Source organism: Acinonyx jubatus, chromosome A3, assembly GCF_027475565.1.
Source record: "Acinonyx jubatus isolate Ajub_Pintada_27869175 chromosome A3, VMU_Ajub_asm_v1.0, whole genome shotgun sequence".
NCBI lineage: Eukaryota > Metazoa > Chordata > Mammalia > Carnivora > Felidae > Acinonyx > Acinonyx jubatus.
The window spans coordinates 108,522,567-108,546,188 of NC_069388.1; the positions used below are offsets into that span (position 1 = coordinate 108,522,567).

General features: G+C 43.0%; 1 protein-coding gene across 1 annotated transcript in view; it reads right to left on the reverse strand.

Moving 5' to 3' along the window:
- VIT (vitrin) overlaps positions 1 to 23,622 on the reverse strand; it is a 104,906-nt gene that overhangs the window by 72,344 nt on the left and 8,940 nt on the right. The window contains exons 2-3 of the mRNA XM_015064230.3: positions 9,252 to 9,321; positions 2,003 to 2,068 (exon numbers count right to left, since the gene is read on the reverse strand). Coding sequence (XP_014919716.2) covers positions 2,003 to 2,068; positions 9,252 to 9,303 — 118 coding nt within the window. The 5' untranslated portion in view covers positions 9,304 to 9,321. The remainder of the gene's footprint in view (positions 1 to 2,002; positions 2,069 to 9,251; positions 9,322 to 23,622) is intronic.

Sequence of the window (23,622 nt, forward strand, 5' to 3'; positions counted from 1 at the left end):
AGCTGCCTGGTGACTTGCCTTTCTTTCTCCCTAGATTTTGAGCTCTGTGAGGGCAAAGACTGAGTCTCAATCGCTGTTGTATCTGGGTGTCTAACATAGAAACCGGTACTTGGTGGGCACTCAATAAATACTGATCAAATGAATGGAGTGCCTCTTTGCCATCAGTCACCTACCCCAGTGGCAGACTGACAACAGCGAAAAGAAAACATGAAAATGACTTTGGCCTCAAGCCATATAGACTGTCATTTAGAAATACTCCTGAGGTAAAGAATCAGACATTGCCATGGTTTGAGAATATCCTATTACCTTCACTGTATCCCCATCTCCCTACCCCCCTTATTTCATCATTGTGCCAGGGTTTCCAACTAGAGAAAAGGCCTCTTGCATGTATTGATTCAAATGTGCTGCATCACCAGGGAGATTTTGAGTATAAGGTTAGAATTTAGCATATCAGAAATCTAATCCATTTGAGATCTCTCAAAGAGGTTTGCCTTTGGGTCATTTAGCACAGGCTTTCATAGTCACTGACAACTGTTGTCATGGTAATCATGGAGCCTTTCATGATTTTTGTAGATGAGTTAATGAAGATACTGGAAACAGCCCAAAGGAATTCATACTTGGGTGTGCGTTTGTCTCCATATTAACCCAATCATTGTTTTGAACACACATCTGCCCCTGGGCTGATTCTCTTGGCTCTTGGTACCAAAAAGGAATAAATAAACAACTGATTCCTTTTTAGGATTTTAGGCTTGGAGGCTGTGGATGGCTGCTCTTTTGGTCTCATTTCAACAGGAAATCCCACATGGAGGGTTTAAAGGAGCAGAAGGGAAAAAGAATGGTGTGTGAAGCAAATATCTTTCTTTTATTTCAAATTATTAATGTTGCTGATTGCCAGCATCTAAATTTAATGCCTGTGAAGAAGTTTCAGTTGTGGGAAGCACAGAACATTGACTATATCTACAGCATTTCTTTCATGGTCCTTTATAAATAAACCTTCACTTAGGCCTTCATCAAATGCACAAATTTAGATCCAGATATCTGAGCGTGTTTAGAGTATTGGAGTGTGAGATTTTCCATCTATGTCCTGTCCTGCTAGTGATTTCCCAATATCCATTCTTCCTTCTTTCCCGTAATACAATCCCTTACTTTTAGCTAGGCATGTGGATGCTTGAAATGAAGACATTTCCCATTCTTCCTTAAAGCTGGCCAATGACATTTAAGTAGAAGTGGTGTATTTCACTTGCTGGACTTATCTTTAAAGGGGTGGGTATGTGTCCTTCTTCATCTCTTCCTGCTGACAGGAATGTGGATGTGATGGATGGAGCTGGGGCACCCATTCTGGGCAATAAGTTGAGAGCCATGTTGAGGAGAGCAGAATGACAAGACAGAAGGGGTGCAGGTCCCTGGAGACTGTAAACCTTCCATAAAAGCCCAAACTGACTATGTTTACAGGAGAAAGAAGCTTTGCTCCTATTTAAGCAATTGTTATTCTGGGTTTTCTGTCATCTAATTTTAACTGATCTATTATCCAAAAATGAAATTTATTTTTCCTCTTTCCACTGATGAGGTGTGAAACCTTATGCGCTTTTCTGTGAGATTTACCTTCTTATCCCAGAGCATGCTGGAAGGTGACCATGTTTGCATTAGCCAGACTCAATTTTCTGGTATGGAGAATTGAGACAGCATTTCAATGGCAAGAAACTAGCTACTCCAGCTTAGCCATAGAAACTTAGTGTTGCCCGGCCTTTGTATGTACATTTTGAAGTTTTCCAATATGATGGGACCACATATCTTTTACCCTAAAATCAGCGCTCCTATTTCAGATGCTTTTGTGGAATGAAGTAGGTGGTAAATAATAATTACTACTAATTAGACTGAATGCAAAGTAATTGAAGGAAGACCAAGAAACCCCAAACCTTCCAAATTATCTGAAACAAGCATAACAGCCCAATACACGGGAGATACAAGTCTTATGCTAGTAAGGAACTGCAGTTTTACTTACTTAACTTGGGCCTTTTAATCTTCTTTGTCATGTCTTTATTTGAGTGTATTCCAGTCGCCAGCAAAACTACATGAAAAAAAAAATTGAAGAAAACCTAATCAGTATCATTTTACCTAAACACTTTCCTTTGACCCTTATCTTTGCTTCGATCCCATGTTAAAATATTCTCATTGGTGGAACTAATTTTCCCTTAAATGAAGGTCGGGGAAATAAGATGATTAGTTTGTGTTTTTGTCCTCCGCGGAAACAGGCCTTTCAAAAACATCTCTTGGATACCTGCCCTTTGCTTTTCTTCACATTTCACCACATCAACTCCCCTCTCTCCAATTTCCAAAGGAGGAAATGTGGGCCTGGAGAAGTCTACTCTTTGCTTGGTGCAGAAATAAATGATAGAGGAAGGATGAGCACCGAGCTCTTCTGGCGCTCTTTCCTCCGGTCCACACTCAGTTTCCAAATGGCTAATTCCCCTCTAGTCGGAGAACTCCATGCGCATGCGCATGCCTGTGTGCTTGTGTGCATGTCTGCGCATGTGCATGCCAGTGAGAAAGGGAACGCTGGCAGGGAAAGGTAAACTAGGAGGAGGGGGGCTGGGGAGAAGAGGGGGACTGGTCGCAGGGTCTTAGGTGTGACCTGGGTGTCCCCTGTTGGTGCAGCACCTGGTTCTGTGCCCCATCAGGGCCAACTGCAGGTAGGTGACCTTTCCCCTCAGAAACAGGAATAGAACAGCTTTTGGAGACGGCTGTCTTCAGGAGGTGTAACACCAGAGGAAGGAGGGGGGAACTCTCTCCTTTTTAATTCGAAGTCACGTTACCAGTTTGAGCCTTGTGTTTTTAAAAAATAACATTGGCCAGTTTTTCTTATTTCCAAAATAGTACACGTTCCTCACTGAAGGATGTAAAAAACACAAAGAACAGTAAGGAAAATATAAATATAGATGAACACAAGAGTATAATATTTTTGGGTTTTTTTCTATATGTGTACTTATTCATGCAGGTGCTCAAACAAACCTTTGATCATGCTCACACCGTTTACAATGTTTTATAACTTATTTCTACTTGAGGATATATACAAATACTTTTTCATGTCATTAAATGTGCCTCTCACAATAATTTTAAGTGTGGGCAAGGTATTGCACTGTATGGATGTATCAGAATTTAGCTAACATCTGATTTAATATAAATTGCTTCATCTCCACACGGATCCTTTGTTATTTCCTTTAAATAAATTTCCAAACAGGATTTCTTGTCTGAGAGACATGCCCACTTAAAATTTCAATATGTATTATGAATATTTCTCATAGCATTTTTTTTATTAGCAATGTCTGAAAACGTTCATGTCTCTACCAATGCGAATTCTACCTGCAGATAGAAAAGCAATGTTTTCCCTTCAAAAAGCTGGTGAATTCTCCATTCTCCTTCCTTCCTCTCTAGGTCTCCCTTCTACCCTACCCACCAAAAGCTGGTACTGTTTCACACGTCTCTATTTTAGCCACGTTTTTGAGAACTCACTTTGTGGATGGGGTTGGGACTCCAGAGGTAAACATGGAGAGATAGAGTAATCAAAACAGGCATTCTACTTCCTGCCGTGTGTGTGTGTGTGTGTGTGTGTGTGTGTGTGTGTGGGTGTGTGTGTGTGTGGGTGTGTGTAACACAACTCAGATGCTCAATGTAAGCATACGTGGACTTAGGAATTCTTGAATTGGCAACTACCTTTGAAGGAAAATGTCACCAGCATTCGTTAAGAAAACTTTGTATTTATCTTGTGATTAGCTAGTCTGCACCAATGGTACAGCCCTTGAATTATCCCCAGTTTCGACCTTTAATGTTTAGCGGAGGCCTGGACAGTTGACATACCATATCCTGCAAGAACAGACACATGAAAGAGAACTGAATGAGACCCAGAAGTCGAGCCCGGTGGAATGAAGGCATACATTTTTTATGTGTTATTTACTTCTGGGGTTTGGGTGGGTGTGAGTGTCCTGGAGGTCTAATTTTTATAGTGGTCTCTGTGTCATTTAACTCTGTGCAAAGACACATCTTCATTTTATCCACGAAAACAACGAGCCCTAGAATATTAAAAAAAAAAAAAAAGCAAGTACTAAATAAGTATATAGAAGAAAATTAAGCAAGTAGAAGGAGTAAATGAAATAGTAAGTAATACATTTGGGTATCAATATTTGTGGAAAACCAAATACTGTCCTCCCAGGTCTGTGTGCCTGTGGCAAGTGGTTTACAAGTCTCTGTATCATTAGGACTATAAATACTTCGGTAAGACCACCCCATCACTCGCATTTGCTCCCCCATGACCCTCCAGGCTGAAAACATGCATAACTGGGCTCAGTTTTACCACAGTGGTTAATAAAGTCATTATTTTCAATGGAACGCAGAGGCCCTCTCCTTGGCCTAGATGCTTGTTAATTAAAACTCTCCAGAAACCACTCCTCAAGGGGAGGGCTGGTCAATAAGGCTGCAAATGTGCTTGTGCCCTGGAACAAGTCTTCATTCCTCACATATAAGGCTTCCCTCCCTGCACTGGAAATGGTGAATTGACTGTTGAATTTGGGAAAGAGAAAATCAGTCTTGTGTTGCCTTTCTTAGGAAGTCAGGCAGGGCGCGGGGATGGATGGCCAATACTCACTTCCGAGGACAAAGTGGACCACAGGTCTGAAAGCCAATCCCTTCTGTAGGAGTAGCTAGTCACCGGGCTATGGAGGCCATTAGTGTCTAGAAGGCCTGAGGATGTTAAATCTAGAGGCCAAAGTTCCAAGGCAATCATGGTTTATGAAATTTGTTGCAATACTTCTCAATTGTTGAAAATTCAATATTCTAGTTTTGAGTAACGTTGAATAAAGGGAATACGGTTCTCACCTTTTGATAGTAGTGCTTGAAATTACCAAGCCAACGAACTGTTGATATTACTTTTTCAAAGAAAAGATTTCCCCCTACTTCTCACTCTCTTCCTCTTTAGAGTAGCCATGAGTACAGTTGAGAGGGCTGAGGTGTGATTGTTTTAAAATTCAATTTAAATAAATTATCATCCAGATAGCTTATAGATAAATACAAATGAGTTGGCTTAAAATGATGTTCGGTCTCATTAATGACAAGAAATGCAAGGTAAAGCCAAACATGATAGTTTCTCTTATCATGTCAGTAAATATTGAATACAAGATTATACTTAATCTTGGCATGGATTTGAGATGATGGCATTTAGGTACACTGCTGGTAAAGTCTAAGCAGGTACAGTCATTCTGGAAAGTCATTTGGCAATATATGTCAGTAGCCTTAAAAATATTTCTATTCTTTGTCCTAGAAAATATGCCCCTAGGAATGTATCCCAAGTTATAATTAGAGATAAAGATAAAAAGTGAGGTAAACAAATGTCCATTACAGCATTATATATAATGGCAATCTGGAAATAATGAAATGTTGGAAATATCCCAACAATGGGGGTATCCTGAGCATTTATTACAAATGATGTGTTAAAGAATATTAAACGGCAAGTGCTCAGTTCTAAACTTAAGAATGATTCTGACAAAGTTAGAATATATGCAGAGAGAAATAACATAGCAAAATGTTAATGATGGAATTATCATTTCTATTTTCTATATTTTCCCCATTTTATAGTGTATTCCATATATGTATTCCATATTTTATATAGAATATGTTTCTTTTACAATCAGAAAAAGGCAAAATGTTTTATAATTGGGTCATGTTGAAATCATATAGGCTTATGATAATGCAAAGTCCATTCCAAAATCATTGGTATGATTAATAGGCACTTGTGTCCCAGTTCTCCCTATCAATAATGAATTATAATCAGAATTCACTTACTTTCAAGAAAAGACATGAAGGGCCAGAACATCTAATCAATGACCAAATCAGGAAGTACTTACTGAAAACTTATTATGTGCCCAGAACTTTTATGGAAGTGCCTCGTTTTAGCCCATAAACTTTTTGATAGATCCCTTCAGGACCCCTGAAGACACTAACTCCGGTGGTGTTGACAAAAACTCTCTCCTTGACCAAACTTTAATTCAACTCCTCCAGACCCTCTTCCCAGCTGGCCTTTGACCGTGGGCTTCATTGTCTCTCCTTGTTGATTCTGCATCACTCGGTTTTAGCAAGAATCCTGTTTAGAGAGAATCCTCCACCCTTGATACCTGATTGCCCTGGTCTGCCTTTAGCAAGAACCCCCCACCCTTGATGTCTTCACTCAGTAATTTCCATCCACTGACCCATGCGACTTGCTGCTTGGATAGAAATCTCCATGTTCCTTGTTGTATTTGGATTTGAGTCCAGTTCTATAGTGCGATCTCCTCTACTGCAATAGTTCCTGATTACAATCTGTTTTTACCTCTTTAAACACTATCCAGCTCTGGTTCTCTTTAAGTGTCCACAATGCCTTCCTGAAAACTGATTTACGAGGCAGGTCATTTTAAAGCAGTTCAAATTTCCCCCATGCTTTAATTTGGGATTATGTTCTCAATGAAACATCTGGCATTAAATAAATCAGAGCTTCATAGCAAAGACAGGACAACTTAGTCTCTACAATCATATAAATCATACAGTTATGCTTCAGATCACAAATATTAAAGCTGGGAGGAGCTTTGCAGGTTATCCTTTTATTTTATAAAAAAGAAACAAAGTTCAAGGTTAACACCTTGGCTAAAGCGGCAGTTATTTGGGGGCAGAAGTTGGAACCAGAACGCAAGTTTGCTGGCTACTGTCTTAGCCCATGTATACCACTTGCTCCCCATAGGTGCAGTTGTTGAATTTGATGCCGTCTTCAGGTAGGTAGAGTCAGAATTGAGTTAAATTACAGGACATTCAGCTGGTGTTGGGGAATCACTTCGTGTGGTGAAAAAACCCACACATCAGAATTGGGTACAGAGTTGGACTCTGATACCTTAGAAATCCAGCATCCCTAAGGAGAACAATTTATTTCACGATTATTCTTGAGTGCCGGTGGGATGTGTCAAGCACTGGCGATGCACCAGCTCTTGCCCTCAACGAGTTCACAGCTTTGGGGGACCTGGGCTAGTGGCAAGGCAAATGCCATGCAGCTATGATGAGAATCAATACAGGGTGCAATGGGACACTTAGAAAGATGGCCTGATCAAATGAGGGGCTGAGGGAAGGTTTCTGAGGACCAGTAGGGCTTGGGGAGGTATGGAGGCAAGAGGAAGAATATTCCGGGAAGGGGAACAGCATGGTCAAAGGCCTGGAGGGGAGAAATGATGTGAGTCTCAGGGGAATGAGAAAGTCAGTACTTTTCAGGTCCCTGGAAGCCAGAGTGGACTCCGTGGAGAGCAAGGAGCACAGAAGACAGCAAGGGCCATATCAGGAAGGCCTCCCCAACAAGCAAGGCACTTTAATTGATAGGACCCCATCTCAAAGACAAAAGGGAAATACTGAGGAGTTTAACTCAAGAGTGGTGATCAGACATGGGCTTTAGAGAGATTGGGGTATGGGAGAGAAGGAGTTAGAGGGGTCAGGATTTGGGGCAGGGAGGCTGTCATGGGTACCAAGGAGCATGACAGGGAAATGGTCCTGGGATGGAGACCAGCAGATGAACAAGAGAGATGCCAGGGAGGCAGACGTGTGAGGACACAGAGAGGGGATTTTTGTGACAGGAGTCTCCTTTGTCTACTTTGATTTCTCACTTTCTGAATGAGTAGCCCTGAGGGGAGAGAGTTTTGCAGAAAGGCAGGCTGAGTCAGGCTGGGACCAGGAAGGACAGTCAAGTCTTCCTTCTTGGTTCTGTGATGCAGGGGACATGCTGAGTATGAAATGGCCTCAGGGTTTGCTTGTTTTGTTTGTTTTACAGTCACTAAAGCCTTCTTATTTCTGACTCTCTACCTGCCCTGAATAAGAAACCTGCTAACAGGCGAGTGATTGTGGGAGGGGGCAGCCTCTCAAAGGACAAGGTCCAAGTGAAGGAGCCTGAGTTTCCCAGGTGAATATCCTTCAGCAGGTTGGTGGAGGAGTCTGGACCAGAGCCCATGTGAACCCTCCGACTCCCAGTCTAGTCTCCTTCCACCAGGTGAAAGCCCTCTTGCCTTCTCAGCTGTGTTACCTCTTTCTCTTCCATTTGCCAACTCTGCTGTGTAGACGCCCTCTGCACAGACCTTGAACATTCAGACTATGTTATGGGTTTAATTTTGTCCATCCTAGATTCGTATGTTGAAGTCCCAGCCCCCACTACCGAATATGACCTCATTTTGAAATAGGCTGCTTGCAGATGTAATGATTTAAGTTCTGATGCGGTCCTACTGGACTAGGTTGGGCCTCTAATCCAATATGTTGGATTATAAGTGTTATAAGAAGGGGGAAATTTGGGTGCACACACAGATGCACACACAGAGGGGTGTGACATTAAGAAGTGCCCAAGATGGCCCGCAAACAACCAGAAGCTGAGAGAGAGGCATGGAACAGACTCTCCACCACAGCCCTCTGAAGAAACCAAGCCTGCTGACACTCTGAGTTTGGACTTCTAGCTTTCAGGACAGTGAGCGAATAAAATCTTGCCATTTGAAGCACCCCCCACCCCCACCCCCACCCCCGGTTTGTGGTATTGTGTTGTGGCAGCCCTAGTGAACAGATAGACTGCCTGAAAGGGCTTTGCACACTTCCCTGGCATTAGTATCACAGCCATCCGTGGGGTCACTCTATCCAACATGGTTGGGGTGCAGTGGGGTTGAAATTACTAGAAGATTACCCTTCGGCTTAAAGCTAAACCCGTCAACCCTCTTCTCTCTTCTGGGCGAGCTGCTGCTCCTCCAGAGCCTACCCAAAATTGTGTTCCCTGCTGACAATGGGTAAGGGTTTCATCTCCAAAAGTATGGGTCACCAGTGGTTACAAGTAAGGTCATGTCAGTGATAATAATTTTTTTTTTTTTTGAGGAATAAGAAACAAGAATGTTCCCAAATTCAGAATCCTTAAATGTGCTCTATCTGCAATGTTGGCTAGTTGCTGAAGAATGCACAGATATGTGCATATAAATGTGTGTAATATGTACAAACATGTAATACATACATTTGCCTTATACAAAAATATATACACACTTACATCCTGAATTTGATCCACAGTTAACATTCTCACTGAAACTTCCCTCCAAACTATGTATCATAAAAAGATACACTGTGCTGTTTACATGCACTGTCTTGGTTTAAACCTTTTCTTGGCAAGATTCTTTGGACTTTAGGAAAATGTTAAAAGTGTATCCAGATACACATATAAAAGTACTTACCAAGGAACATTTCAATAACAGATGCCTTCATAGTGAGGACAACAATCCCCATAAAAATCAAAATGGCACCCTGGAGAGGAAGAAACAATAACACCGTCACATTTCAGCCAAGAGTTCTGAAATTGGACGCATGGAGTGGGGGGGCGGGGCGGGGAGGGCTGCCTCGTTTTGCATCGCTCCCTGGAGTCTCAGGATTCTAAGTGGCAGCTTGCTCTAAGGAGCCCACAGAGATGGCAGTGGCCAGCCTCACTGGTACCCAGAACCCCTGCTGGCCACTAGTCCCTATTCTTCACAGGTTTGGTCTTTACTTAGAACCGAAGACAAAGTAACTCCACAATTTCGGGAAGATGTTCAACCATCCTTTAAATTAGGACAAAAGCTACACTTATGATATTGAGAGAACATTTTTGGATTACAAGTAAACAATGCATTCCTCATTCAATAAATATTGATTAAATTCCTATTATATGGCTAGGTATTATTAGGGAGGAAGTGATGGAAATGGAACTAATAAAGGTTTCTTAAAAGACTTATATTTTAAAAGAAGTGGGAAGACATGTGTAGATACAAATAACCATAACGTTAGTAAGTGTGCCAGGCTCCATAAGGGAATAGAAGAGGCGTGTGTAGACCAGTGGTTCTCAAACTTTGCTGCATATTAGTATCGTCTGCGAGTTTTATTTTTTCAAAAATTTTTTTTTAACGTTTATTTATTTTTGAGACAGAGACAGAGCATGAACGGGGGAGGGTCAGAGAGAGAGGGAGACACAGAATCGGAAGCAGGCTCCAGGCTCTGAGCCATCAGCCCAGAGCCTGATGCGGGGCTCAAACTCACGGACCGTGAGATCGTGACCTGAGCCAAAGTCGGACGCTCAACCGACTGAGCCACCCAGGCGCCCCACATCTGCGAGTTTTAAAAGGCCCTGATGTCCGGGCTGCACCTCAGACTAATTGAATCAAAATCTCTTAAGGTGGGATCTAGCATTGTGTTTTTAAGAACTCCCCCAGGTAATTTCAATGTGCTGACAAATTTGAGGACCCGTGGTTTAGAGCAAGACTTGCTAAATCTTACATGCATAGGAATTACCTGAGATTTTGTTAAAACGCAGATTCTAATCCAGTAGGTCTGGGATACTGTCAGAGATTCCCTAGGAGGCCAGGGAATTTTAGAGAAAGGAGAGATAATGACAGCCATGGGGATAAGAGAAAGCCTCCTAGAGGTGGTAGCATTTGATCAACTTTGAAAGACCAACAGTTTGGACATGCAGAAATAGGGAGAAGTGACCCCAAGGTCACTTGGGGGAGGAACAGCACTGACAGGAGCTCAGAGGTTAGCATAGAGGATATGAAGATGCTATCGATCTGTATGGGGTTTCCTCCTTCTCTTGAGGCTATGAGGAAACTCTAAAAGGTTTGTTTATACTACCATTACTCATTACATGGAGCACATACTGTGTACTCTGTTGCCTCAAATCTTCACGATAAGCCAGTGTGGCAGATTTTATGATGCCTTCAGGAAAGTAAGGCTTAGAAAGGTTAAATGTCACATCCCTGGTGACCAGGGTGGTCAGTAGGACCGGAATGGAGGTGGAGTAGGTAGGAAGGATCTGCCCTGGGCACAGGCAGTGAGGAAGAACATTGTCTGAAAGAATTTAAACGCTTAAGGTTGGTCTGCTTTTTATTACCTTTATAAGCTAGCAATTCTAAGCGATGTCAGTGATAAAGCACCCCTGTCTTCTGGGGTGCATGGCTCTCTGCCCAGTGCCATTGCTGTGTGGCCTAAATCTGGCATTCATACCCTGCACTCTGCTGTCCCCAGTGGTGTTATTCTCTGGGGCAGGGAGACAGGGAAAGCCCCTGACTTGTAGCGTTTGTTGATTTCTGTGTAAAAATTCCATGGCTGATGACGAAGCCACCAAAGTAGAGAATTGGGAACACCATCTAGGACTAGCTAGGTCCAGTGCAAGCTTATACCCAATATTTAGATTCAGTACTATGCAGATTTTATTAACAAAAAGCAATTATCAAATTATGGTTGAGGTAGTAATACAAGTACCTGATGCAATTAACTTAAATAAAACTTTTTAGTATATGAAAGATTTTATTACAGACAATTAAATTAGGCAGCAAGAGTAACCTCAAACAGAATGGATTATTTTGCTAATTGCCAGCAACAATTGCAATGTGTTAAATTTCCCAATAAAAGTTGTTGACTACTGTTTACATAATAGACAAATAACGGCTCTTAGCTTCAAAATAGAAATAAAATCATACATACAGTCAGTTTGGCAATTTGATGCTTAAATAGCTGGGTTATGTTTTGGAAATAGGGTGATAGCAATTAAAAAATTTTTTTCGTCTTTTACTATTTTGACTCTGAGAAGCTCCGGAGCCACTTAACATGTTTTCAGGACGAAACCGTTAACTTTTTATGGAATAAATGCAGTATATCAAGCTACCCTACTGTACCGACCTAACCCAGCCCCACCAGTTGGCTGTTACTGTTCAGCTTTGCAGATTTTATCAGGTCACCCTTGATTTCTGCTTCTCTTTCTCCACCTCTTACCTATCAGCCAAGGCTGTTGGCTCTATATTCATAATGTATCCAGAATCTGACCATGTCTTATCATCTTTACTACTGCCATCTGCTCCAGGCCATGCCTCCTGTCACCTGGTTATCGCAATCAGCCTCCTTACTGGGCTAGTTCCTTCTTCCTCTGACTCCACAATCCTCACAGCAATCAGAACTCTGAAGTGGCTCCCCATGTTACTCCGAATCAAAGCCCAAGTCTTGACAAGTGGCTTACAACCCTATGTGATTTTGCACCATTGGCCCCCCCGACCTCATTTCTCCCCATTTTCTCCCTTACTTGTTAAGCTCTGAGTACAATGGCCTCCTGGCTGTTTCTAGCACACACTTCTCATCTCATGGTCTGTTTCCTCTACCTGGATGCCCCTCCCCCAAGATCAGAACATGATTTACTGCCTCATTTCTTTCAAGTCTTTGCTTAAATGTTACCTTCTCTTGAGACATCCCCTTACCACCCAACATAACCTCTGCCACCCACCACCAACTGGTACACCCTATCCTTTTCCCACTATTTTTTTTTCATGTTACTATTGCCACTGACATACTTTATTTGTTTTACTTGTTTACTGTTTGTGTTCTCCACTAGAATGCAAGCTCCATGAGGGCAAGGATTTTTCACTCGATTTTTTTTTATGTGCCCGATAAATACATGTTGGATTAATGAGTGAGTAGCTGGGGCTTTCTCCTTTCCCTGGGAAATAAAAAAAGAAAACCGACAATCTTGTGAATACACTAAAAACTAGTGAATTGTACACTTTCAAGGGTTATCTTATGGCATGTGATTTATATCTCAATAAGCATTATTGATCGTCAACAAACTGAAGATGGATTGCAGAGAGAAATGCTCTCAGATCTGTGTCTTACAACTTGAGGAGACATGATGGACCTGACCTTTACGTGCTGGGACGGGTGGATAAAAACAAACAGGATTCCAGGAAACACTCTAATCCTGTAGGAGTTATCACCCAAATGCTGACTCATTCATCATGGACTAGAATCACTCTGGTCTCTTGGAATCAATGTTTTGAGGCCTCTTTCTTACCACTTCAATTTCTCTCCTTGTTTGGCCCATTCACTCATATACTGAAAGAAAGTATAAATGTGCCTTTTTGAAATGTGTGTTGAAAAACCTCTAACCCTCTCTTAGCCATTCCAGAGGCCGGAATTGAGGATGGCTGCCACCGCTGTTAAGCAGTACTTGTAGACTGTCCAGTGCCACGAAACTGTGTGGTGCACAGTAATGTTGGAGCCCTGAATCCTCATGTGCTCACCAGGGTTTGAACAAAACCCAGACAACTGGAGTTTCCAAAAGAATGTGTTACTGATTCATGAATTTATGGATTGCGCCATGAGATGGAATATGGAGTCCTGAACATGAAGTTCTGGTGAGGCAAATGAAGCCTGATTGTGAAATAAAAATACACACTAACGTAAGTGGAGTAGCCAGCCAACTTAATTAGACCTCTCGTTGCCTGGATTTAGAAAAGAGCGAGTTGGTAATAAATAATAACATCACCTTATATTTATACGGTTCTTCGGGTTTTTTTCCTCCAATTTAAAAATTGTGCCAAAATGCACAAATGTAAAATTTACTGTCTTAACCATTTTGTAAGAGGTTAATGTTGACACATTCATAACGTACAATCATCACCGCCATCGATTTCCAGAACTCTTTTTGTCTTGTAAAACTGAAATTCTATGCCCATTAAACAAAAACTCCCCATCTCCCCCTACTCCCAAGTCCCTGGCAACCAGCATTCTGCCTCAAGGATTTTGACTAAGTACTTCATTTAAGTGAATCATATGGTATTTGTCTTTTTGTGACCGGCCCATTTCAAATAGTATGATGTTTTCAGGGTTCATCCACGTTGTAGCCTGTCTCAGAATTTCTTTCTTTTTGGTGCTGGGTGATACTGCATTGTATGTATAAACCACATTTTACTTATCCTTTCACCTGTTCATGAACTCTTGGGTTGCTTCTACACTTTGGTTATCGTGAAAAATGCTGCCGTGATCGCGGATGTACAAGTATCTCTTAGAGACCCTGCTTTCAGTTCTTTTGTTTATACCTCAAAGGGAAATCACTGGATCATATGGTAGTTTTATGTTCTTGTGTTTTGAGGAACCACCATACTGTTTTTGGAATGGCTGCACCATTTTACGTGGCCATTAACAGCACTCAAGGGGTCTAGCATCTGCATGTTGTCACCAACCTTGTTATTTTCAGTTTCTTTCGATGGTACTCATTCTAATGGGTGTGAAGTGGCATCTCGTCGCAGCTTTGATTTGCGTTTCCCTAATGGTTAGGGATGTTGACCAACTGTTTGTGTGCTTGTTGGTCACTTGGAGATCTTCTGTGAAGAAATGTCTATTCAAGTCCTTTGCCTGGTTTTTTAGCAGGTGGTTTTCTTGTTGAATTCTTGGAGTCACGTATACTTTCTGGATATTAATCTCTTATCAGCTATGATTTGCAAATATTTTAACCCATTTTTTTGTACTTTGTTGACAGTGCCTTTGATGCACAAGATTTTTAAATATTCATGAAGACTAATTTGTCTATTTTTCTTTTGTTGTCTGTGCCTTTGGGTGTCATATCCAAGAAATCATTGCCAAATCCAATGTCATTCAGCTTTTGTCGTATGTTTTCCCCTAAGAGTTTTATAGTTTTAGGTCTCACATTTAGATCTTTGGTCCATTCGAGTTAAATTTTGTTTATGGTGTTAGGTGAGGGTACAGCTTTGTTCTTTTGCATGTGGATATGCTCTTCTCCCAGCACCATTTGTTTAAGAGTCTGTCTTTTCCCTATTGAATGGTCTTGGCACCGTGGTCAAAAATGATTTGACCATATATGTAAGGATTCATTTCTGGGCACTCTATTCTGTTCCATGTATGTTTCTGTCGATGTATGTTTCTCTGCCAATTCCACACTATTTTGATTACTATAGCTTTGTAGTAATTTGTTTTTTTACTTTTAGATCAGGAACTGTGTGTCCTCCAGCTCTCCTCTTCTTTTTCAAGACTGTTTTGGCTATTTGGTGTCCCTTGAGATTTCACATAAATTTTTGGATGCGTTTTTCAATTTCTGCAAAGAACATCATTAGAATTTTGATAGGTATTGTATTGAATCTATAGATTGCTTTAGGTAGTATTGAGATCTTTTTAAAAATAGACTTTATTTTACTTATTTATTTTTGAGAGAGAGAGAGAGAGAGTGAGCATGTGAATGCCTGCAAGTGGGGGAGGGGCAAAGAGAGGGAAAGAGAGAATCTTAAGCAGGCTCCACCATGAGATCGTGACCTGAGCCGAAATCAAGTGTCTGACTTTTAACTGACTGAGCCACCCAGGTGCCTTGGTATTGACATCGTAAAAGTATTAAGTCTTCCAGAGGCACCTGGGTGGCTCAGTCGGTTGAGCATCTGACTCTTGATTTCGGCTCAGGTAATGACCCAGGGTCATGGGATCCAGCTATGTATCAGCCTCTGTGCTAAGTGTGCAGTCTCCTTGGGATTCTCTCTCTGTCTCTCTGTCTCTCTGTCTCTCTGTCTCTCTCTCTCTATATATATATGTGTGTGTGTGTGTGTGTGTGTGTGTGTATTATATATAATATATACATATAATAAAATGAAAAAAAATACTAAGTCTTCCAGCTTATCAATATGGAATACGTTTCTACTTATTTATGCCTCCTTCAGTTTCTTTCAGCAATATTCTGTAGTTTTCATTGTATAAGTCTTTAGCCTCCTTGATTAAATTCCTAAGTATTTTATTCTTTTTGATGCTATTGTAAATGGAATTGTTTTCTTAATTTCCTCTTTAGACTGTACGTTCTTCATGTATAAAGATGCAAGTGATTTTTGCCTGTTGACGTTGTATCCTATTTGGCTGAATTCATTTATTCATTCTAACAATTTGGTTGTGTAATCTTTAGGATTTTCTACGTATAAGAGCATACCATCTGCAAACAGATAATTTTACTTCTTCCTTCCATTTTAGATGAATTTTATTTACCTCCCTTGCCTAATTCCTCTGGCTAGAACTTCCAGTGCTATGTTGAATAGAAGTGGTAAAAACAGATGGGCATCCTTGTCTTGTTCCTGACCCTAAGGAGAAACTTTCAGTCTTTCACCATTGAGCAGGAGGTTTGCTATAAGATTTCATATATGGTTTTTATTATGTTCAGGTAGTTTCCTTCTATTCCTAGTTTGCTGAGTATTTTTTATCATGAAAGGGTACTAAATTTTGCCAAATGATTTTTCTGCATCACTTGAGATGATGTTTGTTTTTTCCTCCCTTTATTCTATTAACATGGTATATTACATTAGTCGATTTTTGCATGTTCAACCATTTTTCCATTCCAGGAGTAAATCCCACTTGGTCATGTTGTATAATTACTTTTAATCTGCTTCTGAATTCAATTTCCTAATATTCTGTGGAAGAGTTTTGCATCCACACTTATACGGGATATTGTATTGTTAGGCGACACTGTAGTTTTCTTTTCCTGTGGTGCCTTTGTCTAATTTGGGCTCTGGGTAACGCTGGCCTTACAGGATGATTTAAGAAGCATTCCCTTATCTTTAGTTTTTGGGAAAAGTTTGAGAAGGTTTGATATTGGTTCTTCTTTAAATGTTTGGTGGAATTCACCAGAGAAGCCATCAGACCCAGGGCTTTTTGTTGTCAGGCGATTTTTGATTACTGATTAAATCTCTATACTAGTTACAGGTCTATTCAGATTTACTATTTCTTCATAGTCTTGGTAGGCTTTGCGTGTCTAGAATTTGTCCACGTCAGCTAAGTTATCCAATTTGTTGGCATACAATTGTCCATAGAACTTTCCTATATATTTTTTTTATCTCAATAACATTGATTACCTCAGAGAAAGAAAACCCGGTAAGTGGTGATGAGAGACAGAAGTGAGTGTGACAGTTTTGTTCTGTTGAAATCCTTACTCTGTGCCCCTATGTAAATAAGTCAGAAATTAGTGAAACAGGCTGTTTGGAAGATTGAACATAGATAACATCGATATTTAACGAGAAGCTGCAGTCATCTCCCAACCCATTCCTTGCTCTCTGCTTTCTGTTCCGGGTCATCCTTCCCCCCAGCTGGGGAGGATCAGCTTCCTGAAGCATGGGTCCGAGTGTACATTCACCCTCTCAGAATCCTCCTTCACAGTCCACTCATCCTCTGTGGAATAAAAGCCTGGCTTCCTCAGTGAGGGATTTCAAGCCATCACACTGCAGTTCTTGTCCGTAACCCTCTCCTCTGACCCCAGCACACCTGGAAGTCAGAGGAGGGTTTTTCTCTACACACGACACCTCAGCGTCTCGTGTGTCCCATGAGCTTACTATTCCTCTGTCTGGATTAGCTCCTCATCTGCCTTACACAAGCCTCTCCATCTCTCAACGTTCAGCTCATGGGTCACCTCTTTCTTGTAAATCTTTGTGACCTCCTCGTCACAATTCATCTTCATTCGTGCATCCATTTAATCATCCAAAAAAATTGTGTGCTCCATGCTAGGCGGAGAGGAGCGAGATGCAGGTCCCATCATCAAGTTGCCTAGGGTCTTCTAGAAGGAGACTGATATGCCCTCACCATAACTAACACAGACTGAGCACATACTAAGTGTCAATAATGGCTCATTTAATCTTTGCAACAACCCCATGAGGTGGGGGCTCCTTCCTGCCTTAATTGTAGAGGTCCTCTGCCCAAGGTCACAAGGCTGCGGAAGAAGAGCTGGAATTCACAGCAGGCATTCTGAGACCAGAGCCCTGCATTGGCAAATCACTGTTTTGTAATAAGTATGCTTCCTTCATCTGTTCTGATGTAATTGCTCTGAGTTGGTATCAATATTGTTTTAAAGCTCCCCCGGTGACTCCCCTGTGCAGCCAGAAGTGAGAATCTCTGCTGTCAAGGATACGGTGATGGCAAAAAGTGTGGATGGTCACATAGGCCTGGGGCATGGGGATTGGAAGGGGCTTGAACTCGTTTAACTGGCAGGTCGGAACACAATGAGTGAGGAGGGGAGGACAGGACACAGGGGACTGAGTAGCTTCAGGAACTGGGAGCTGCTCTGAGAGGCTGGGCGAGAGATCAGACTGTTAGAGAGGAAAGAAGGGGCCATGTTGGCCTTGAATGTCATGCCTAAAGAATGTGCAATTGATCCTTTAGGCAATAGGGAGACATGGAAGACTTAAAAATTATTTTTGCATTCATCATTTTTAATAAGCCCCCTAGAGGCTTACTGGAGCCCCTCACTTGCAGAAAATCTGCCCTAGTGGGCGTGTAAGATTTATGCAGTGCTGGTGTTTGTCTGATCTATGATGCTACAAGGGGGAGCACCTAACAGTACTCTTTGTCCACAAGGCAGAAAGAGCCAGTGTCCATCTGGAAACGCTTAATAGTTATGAGAGGCTTGTGCTGTATTTCCAAAATGCCAAAAATCCCCCGAGGGCAGACATCTCTGAATGGGGAGAGGCTACATGTGCAGCCTTTTGCTTTCCCCATCTCTGCCTGATGTAAAGCCTCAGCTGTTTGTCAGTGGATGTGGGTTGATCTAGTGAGGTTGGAAGAAGGAAGACTGGTCCTAGGAGGGGTCTTTTCAATGTGGAGGTGGCCTCGATCTGCATATAAACCTTTACATAGATCCTATTCCTCTGGGCTGGGCCTGAAACACTGCATTTCCTGTTGCCATGACACCAGCAGTCACTATTACAATCCCCCAGGATTCTGTGAAGGAGAGGGAGAGGGAGGGAGGGAGGTAGGGAGAGAGCACAGGAGCGAGCCAGAAAGCATGGTAGTTTTTCTCCCTTTCCTTATTTTCCTTCTCTTTCCAATCCCTTCTTCTATCTTAAAGAAATACCAACAGAAAAGTACAAGCCAAATAGGCAAGGGAGGCAGGGGAGAGTTTCCCTTTTCTCCATGTTGGCTGCTAAGAATATACCAGGCTACTTGAAGGTATGCTCTGAGGCAGGCTTTGCGGACAGGACGCTGATGGTTGCCTAAGCAGAGCGACTTCTTCTCCACTTCCTCTTTCCTAACACAACCCCAATTTGATAAAAAGAATAAATGCACACAGATGACTTAGAGGAAGCTGCTCTCTCCCTGCTCCTGGGGTGGATCCTGATTCCAAGTCTAAGCCAAGGATTGTTATATATACTTTCTCCCCCTTGCTGGCAATTGCTTCAGAACCCCAGCCTTGAGCCTATCAACACGGGGCCCCCTCCAAGCGATAGCGCCTAGTTCAAGGGCGGGCTGTGTCCTGAGGTGTGTCAGACACACAGAATGGAAAGACTTAAGTCTGTGTTTTTCAGGGAGAGAGGTTGCCTCCCTTGTTGGTCTGCTGGCAGCCATCTTGTGACCACGAGACAAGTCAGTGTGAGGAAAAAGTCAACACAAAAAAGGAGGAGGACGGCCAAGTGAATCGCAGAGAAATGGAGCTGGAACTCTGTCTTGTGCCTGGAGGTGGGGCCCACCTCTGGACCACCTGACAAGTGAGATAATGTGTTTCCTTTTCAGTTGGGCTTGTAGCTGAGAAATGATTCCCGATTCTTTCCTAACTCAAAGTACCTGTCTTTGTGACTACAGAAGACTATAACAGTGACAGAGTCCGTAAGAAGCTTTCTCAACAATTCTCTCATCTGAATCACCTAAGAACCTCTTGATGTAGAATGGCCATTATTATCCCTATAATTCAGAGCAGTGAAGTGACTTGTCTAAGGCCAGGTCTCTATTTTAGTCCCATGCTCTTTTGACTATATCAAACCTCTCACGTAACTGTTACTGTAAATAAATCCCATGATTTATTATATATTATATATTATAAAATAAAAACTCCACTCATTTGTATAGTTCTTTGCACATTTAAATGCCTGGTTACATCTAGGGCTTTAATCTCAAAAGACCCCTGAAATGAATGTCTCAGATGTTACAGTCAGACGCAGAAATAATAATGCTAAAATTAAGTGATGCAGCTGGTCTGGCAGGAAAAGATAACCTATGCCAATCAAGATCCCCCTTGGGATTTGGAGTTGGGACCCTGAATAAGATGTAGAGATGAAGGCCAAAGAGAGGAGAAGAGAAAGCCTATGGCCCCAAGAGAAGCAGGGGGAGAAGACACCTTGGTTTCTGGCCACTTTCCAGTTCCCATTTCCAGTGTGACGGAGGTCCAGCTGGACTGGGTCTCCTGCTCATGACATAGATGTTTCTGGGCCCTTTTACTCCAGCCAGTTGGAGTCGGTTTCTATTTCTTGAAGCTTTGATTCGAACCTCCCCTTCTTTAGTTTGTTTATTTACTTTGAGAGAGGGAGAGAGAGAGGTTGGGGGGGGGGGCACAGAGAGAGAGAGAGACACCTTAGGCAGGCTCTATGCTGTCAGCACAGAGCCCGATGCGGGGCTCCATCTCCCAAACTGTGAAATCATGACCTGAGCCGAAATCTGGAGTTGGATGCTTAGCCAGCTGAGCCACCTAGGTGCCCCCAAACCCTTTTCATCTCGTTTTAGTTATCTCTTTCTCTGACATGATTAGTAGTAAAAAAATGAAAACCCTTAAGATAAAAAGGGCCCTGGTGCCAGTCTTGTGGTAGCCTCAAGCAGGGGTTTGAGAGGCTATATCCCGGTCTGGAGGGAGGCTCTGGGAACAAGTGTGACAAAGAATCTCACAAGTTGTGGCAGCACCTGAGGAGGAAGAACACAGCCTGCACACCTGGGGTGCTCTGGGAGTGGGTGACCTTGAGCTGATGCTGTGAGAATGTCACTGTGGAGTTTCCGATATGTTTAAGACCATGGTTCACGGGGCAACTGGGTGGCTCAGTCAGTTAAGCATTGGCTCAGGTCATGATCTCAAGGCTCATGAGCTCGAGCCCCATGTCAGGCTCTGTGCTGACAGCTTGGAGCCTGGAGCCTGCTTCGGATCTGTGTCTCCCTCTCTCTCTCTCTCTTTCTCTCTCTCTCTATCCCTCCCCTGGTCATGTTCTGTCTCTCTCTCTCCTTCAAAAATAAATAAATATTAAAAAAAAAAAAAAGACCATGGTTCACAACCAAGAGGATTTTGCCCCCTCCCCAAAAAGGTATGGTAGTGTTTGAAGACATTTTTGGTTGTCACAGCTTGGGGTGGGGCCTCTGCTTCTAGTGGGTAGAAGGGTGGGGCGAGGGATGCTGCTGAATGCCCTATAGCACATGGGACAGCCTCACAACCGTGAATTATCCAGCCTGACATACCAGTAGTGCCAGGGTTGAGCAACTGTGATTTCTGAGATTTTTTTTCCCAGTGTGTTTATAAGAGGGTTATGTTTACTGATGTTCCAGTCTAGGAATTTTCCATAAATATTATAGGTAAATATTTTTTATAACCAAGGTGTGGACAACTCAGGCTCACTTTCCCCAGGACCGCTTTTGATCACCACGTACAGTCAGGTCAAATCCTGAAGCAGAGAGATTTACTGGTGGACAGTGGGGGACTAGAGAGGTCATCCCTGTGTTCGATGATGGAGATAGGCCTCTGCCATTAGGCTCATTGATCCATGTGGCATGTTTTTGCGTGTCAGAAAAGCAAAAAGGGAAAGCCTTTTTTGGTGTGCGTGTTTCGGACCATCATTTTGTACCTCGTTAAGAACCTGACATATGGTAATGCTTACCGCATCCACAAAGGCTTCGACCAATAGTGATTTCTAGTAAGGTTGCAAACAGTAATTACGTTTCTAAAGTGGTAGTTTAGATCTTCTATTGCCAGTAGGAAAAAAATACTAGTTTGCAGGCATGCCCCCAAATGAGCGCTAAAGAACTCCTTCCAAGAGTTATTTATCTTCCGTAATGGAAGGGCAGTAAATCTGGGGGAAGGGCTGAGGACCTCACTAAAAGGCGAGGTGGACCATGACCGCTCCTTTCAGTTACCCTGGCAACTGTGTGCGGTTAAAAGATTCTCATGGAGCTTTGGAAGATGAGCTTCTCTCATCAGAAGCTTCTTTACTTAATGTGTTTGACACTGTGGATTAGCGCTGCCTCCTCCCAGTGGGTTTTCTCCTTTGGGCTCTGAGGTTTGTGGTTGCCAAGGGCTGTCCACTGTGAATGTGGAGCTCTGTGCTTGGATCCGTCCAGCTGTGATCCCCGGAGCCTCGACTGGCCTGAACACTCTGTGCTTTTTGGTCTGCCTTCAGTTCTGAGGCACAGAAAAACATTTTCAGGTCTTGCCTAGCCTCCCAGCTGGGGTAGGAAGGAAGATGAGGGTGATTCTGTAAGATCCATAGCATCTTCCCGTTGGCCTCCTGGTAACGCGTGGGTTCCTCTCAGATGAACAGGGTCCTGGGTCTTCCCATGCTGCAGAGAGGCAAGCACGGGGCTGTGGGTTAAAGCGCATTCTTGAATCCCAGCAACCAGAGGCTCCTCGAGGTGGGGGGGAGGGCAGGTCGTGGAGGAGGGCAGTCACTGCAGCTGGGCATTTGAGGTGATGGAGGCTTAAGTCCCAGACATCCGCGGAACCAGCAGAAGGAGGCATTCTGAAGCAGGAGACCCAGGTCTCCAAAGCCATGTGGCGTCCCGCTCCGGGGGCCCTCTCCAGACCATTCTCAGCTCTGATGGAGCCTTCCAACTGTCCTTCGTGTCCATCCCGACAATTTTGGCCCAGCTGTCTAGTGCCCTGTTACATGAGATGGGATTCGTTTCTTTGTTGTTCTTCATGGGACGTTTTCGAACCTGAGAGCCCACTGGGATCATAACAACTTCATTTGTTGAATCCCTACCGAATCTCCACACTGCACACATACCATCTTCTTTAATTGTCGTGGCGGTCCTACGAGGTAAGTCCTACTATGCCCACTCTTTAGAGTAGGAAATTGAGGTCTAGAGAATTTAGGGAGCTGTCCAAGGTTGGAATGAATGTGTGGCAACACCAGAATTCCGCCCCAGGCCTCACTTTATCCCCGCTTACTGCCTCATTCTACCCCTGCAGGAGGGTTTCACGTTCCTCTTCACCTTGACACGTATGTCCCAGGTTTTTTGAAATATTCTGTTGACAGTAGTTAAGATGCACACTGTAAAATGCATACGGTGTGTAATAAAATTGTCTTGGTTGTGAGGTCAAGGGATTTTTTTTTTTTTTTTTTTGAGTCCTATCTGGGCCTGAACTCACACAGAGCTTTCTCTCTCTCACAAACGCTATTTAGGGTAAAGTGATGCACCAGGCATATTTTTAAGTTTAACCAGGCATAACACACCCATCTAAATAAACATTTGAGTGTATTGTAATTGACTGTGTAATGAGATGTTAAAATCGGATGACCCTTTGTCTTAGCTTCAGCAGAGACTGGAGACTACATGAGAACTCATTGCATGTTCCAAAGTGGTCTCCCTGATGGTCCTCTTCCTGCTGTCTGAAGTGATGGGGGTGGGGACACGCCCTGCTCCCCTCCTGCATCTGGAGAGGGGAAGGCGGGGGGGGGGGGAATGCCAATAACTTTTCCTACAGCCCTTCCTGCTCTCTGGTCTCCAGCTTCCCGCTCGGCTCCTATAACTCTGGTAGTAGTCTGGAGGGAGGCAGTCGGCCACACATCCCGGCTCTTGGTCACCTCCTTTGGAAGTCCATCTTGGATGTCCTGTAGCCCCATTTAAAATGACCGACTAGTCTTGGGGGTGCAGTGGACGGGTGTCTGGCTCATGATTGAGACATCTACATCTACCGGAGAGAGAATAGCTTGTGGCAAAGCAGACCCTGTGCAAGAGTCAGCCTGGGGTCACTTCAGGTCCTGCCCAAGCCAGGTGCACGGAGGGCTGAGGAGGCCACAGTGGAAATCA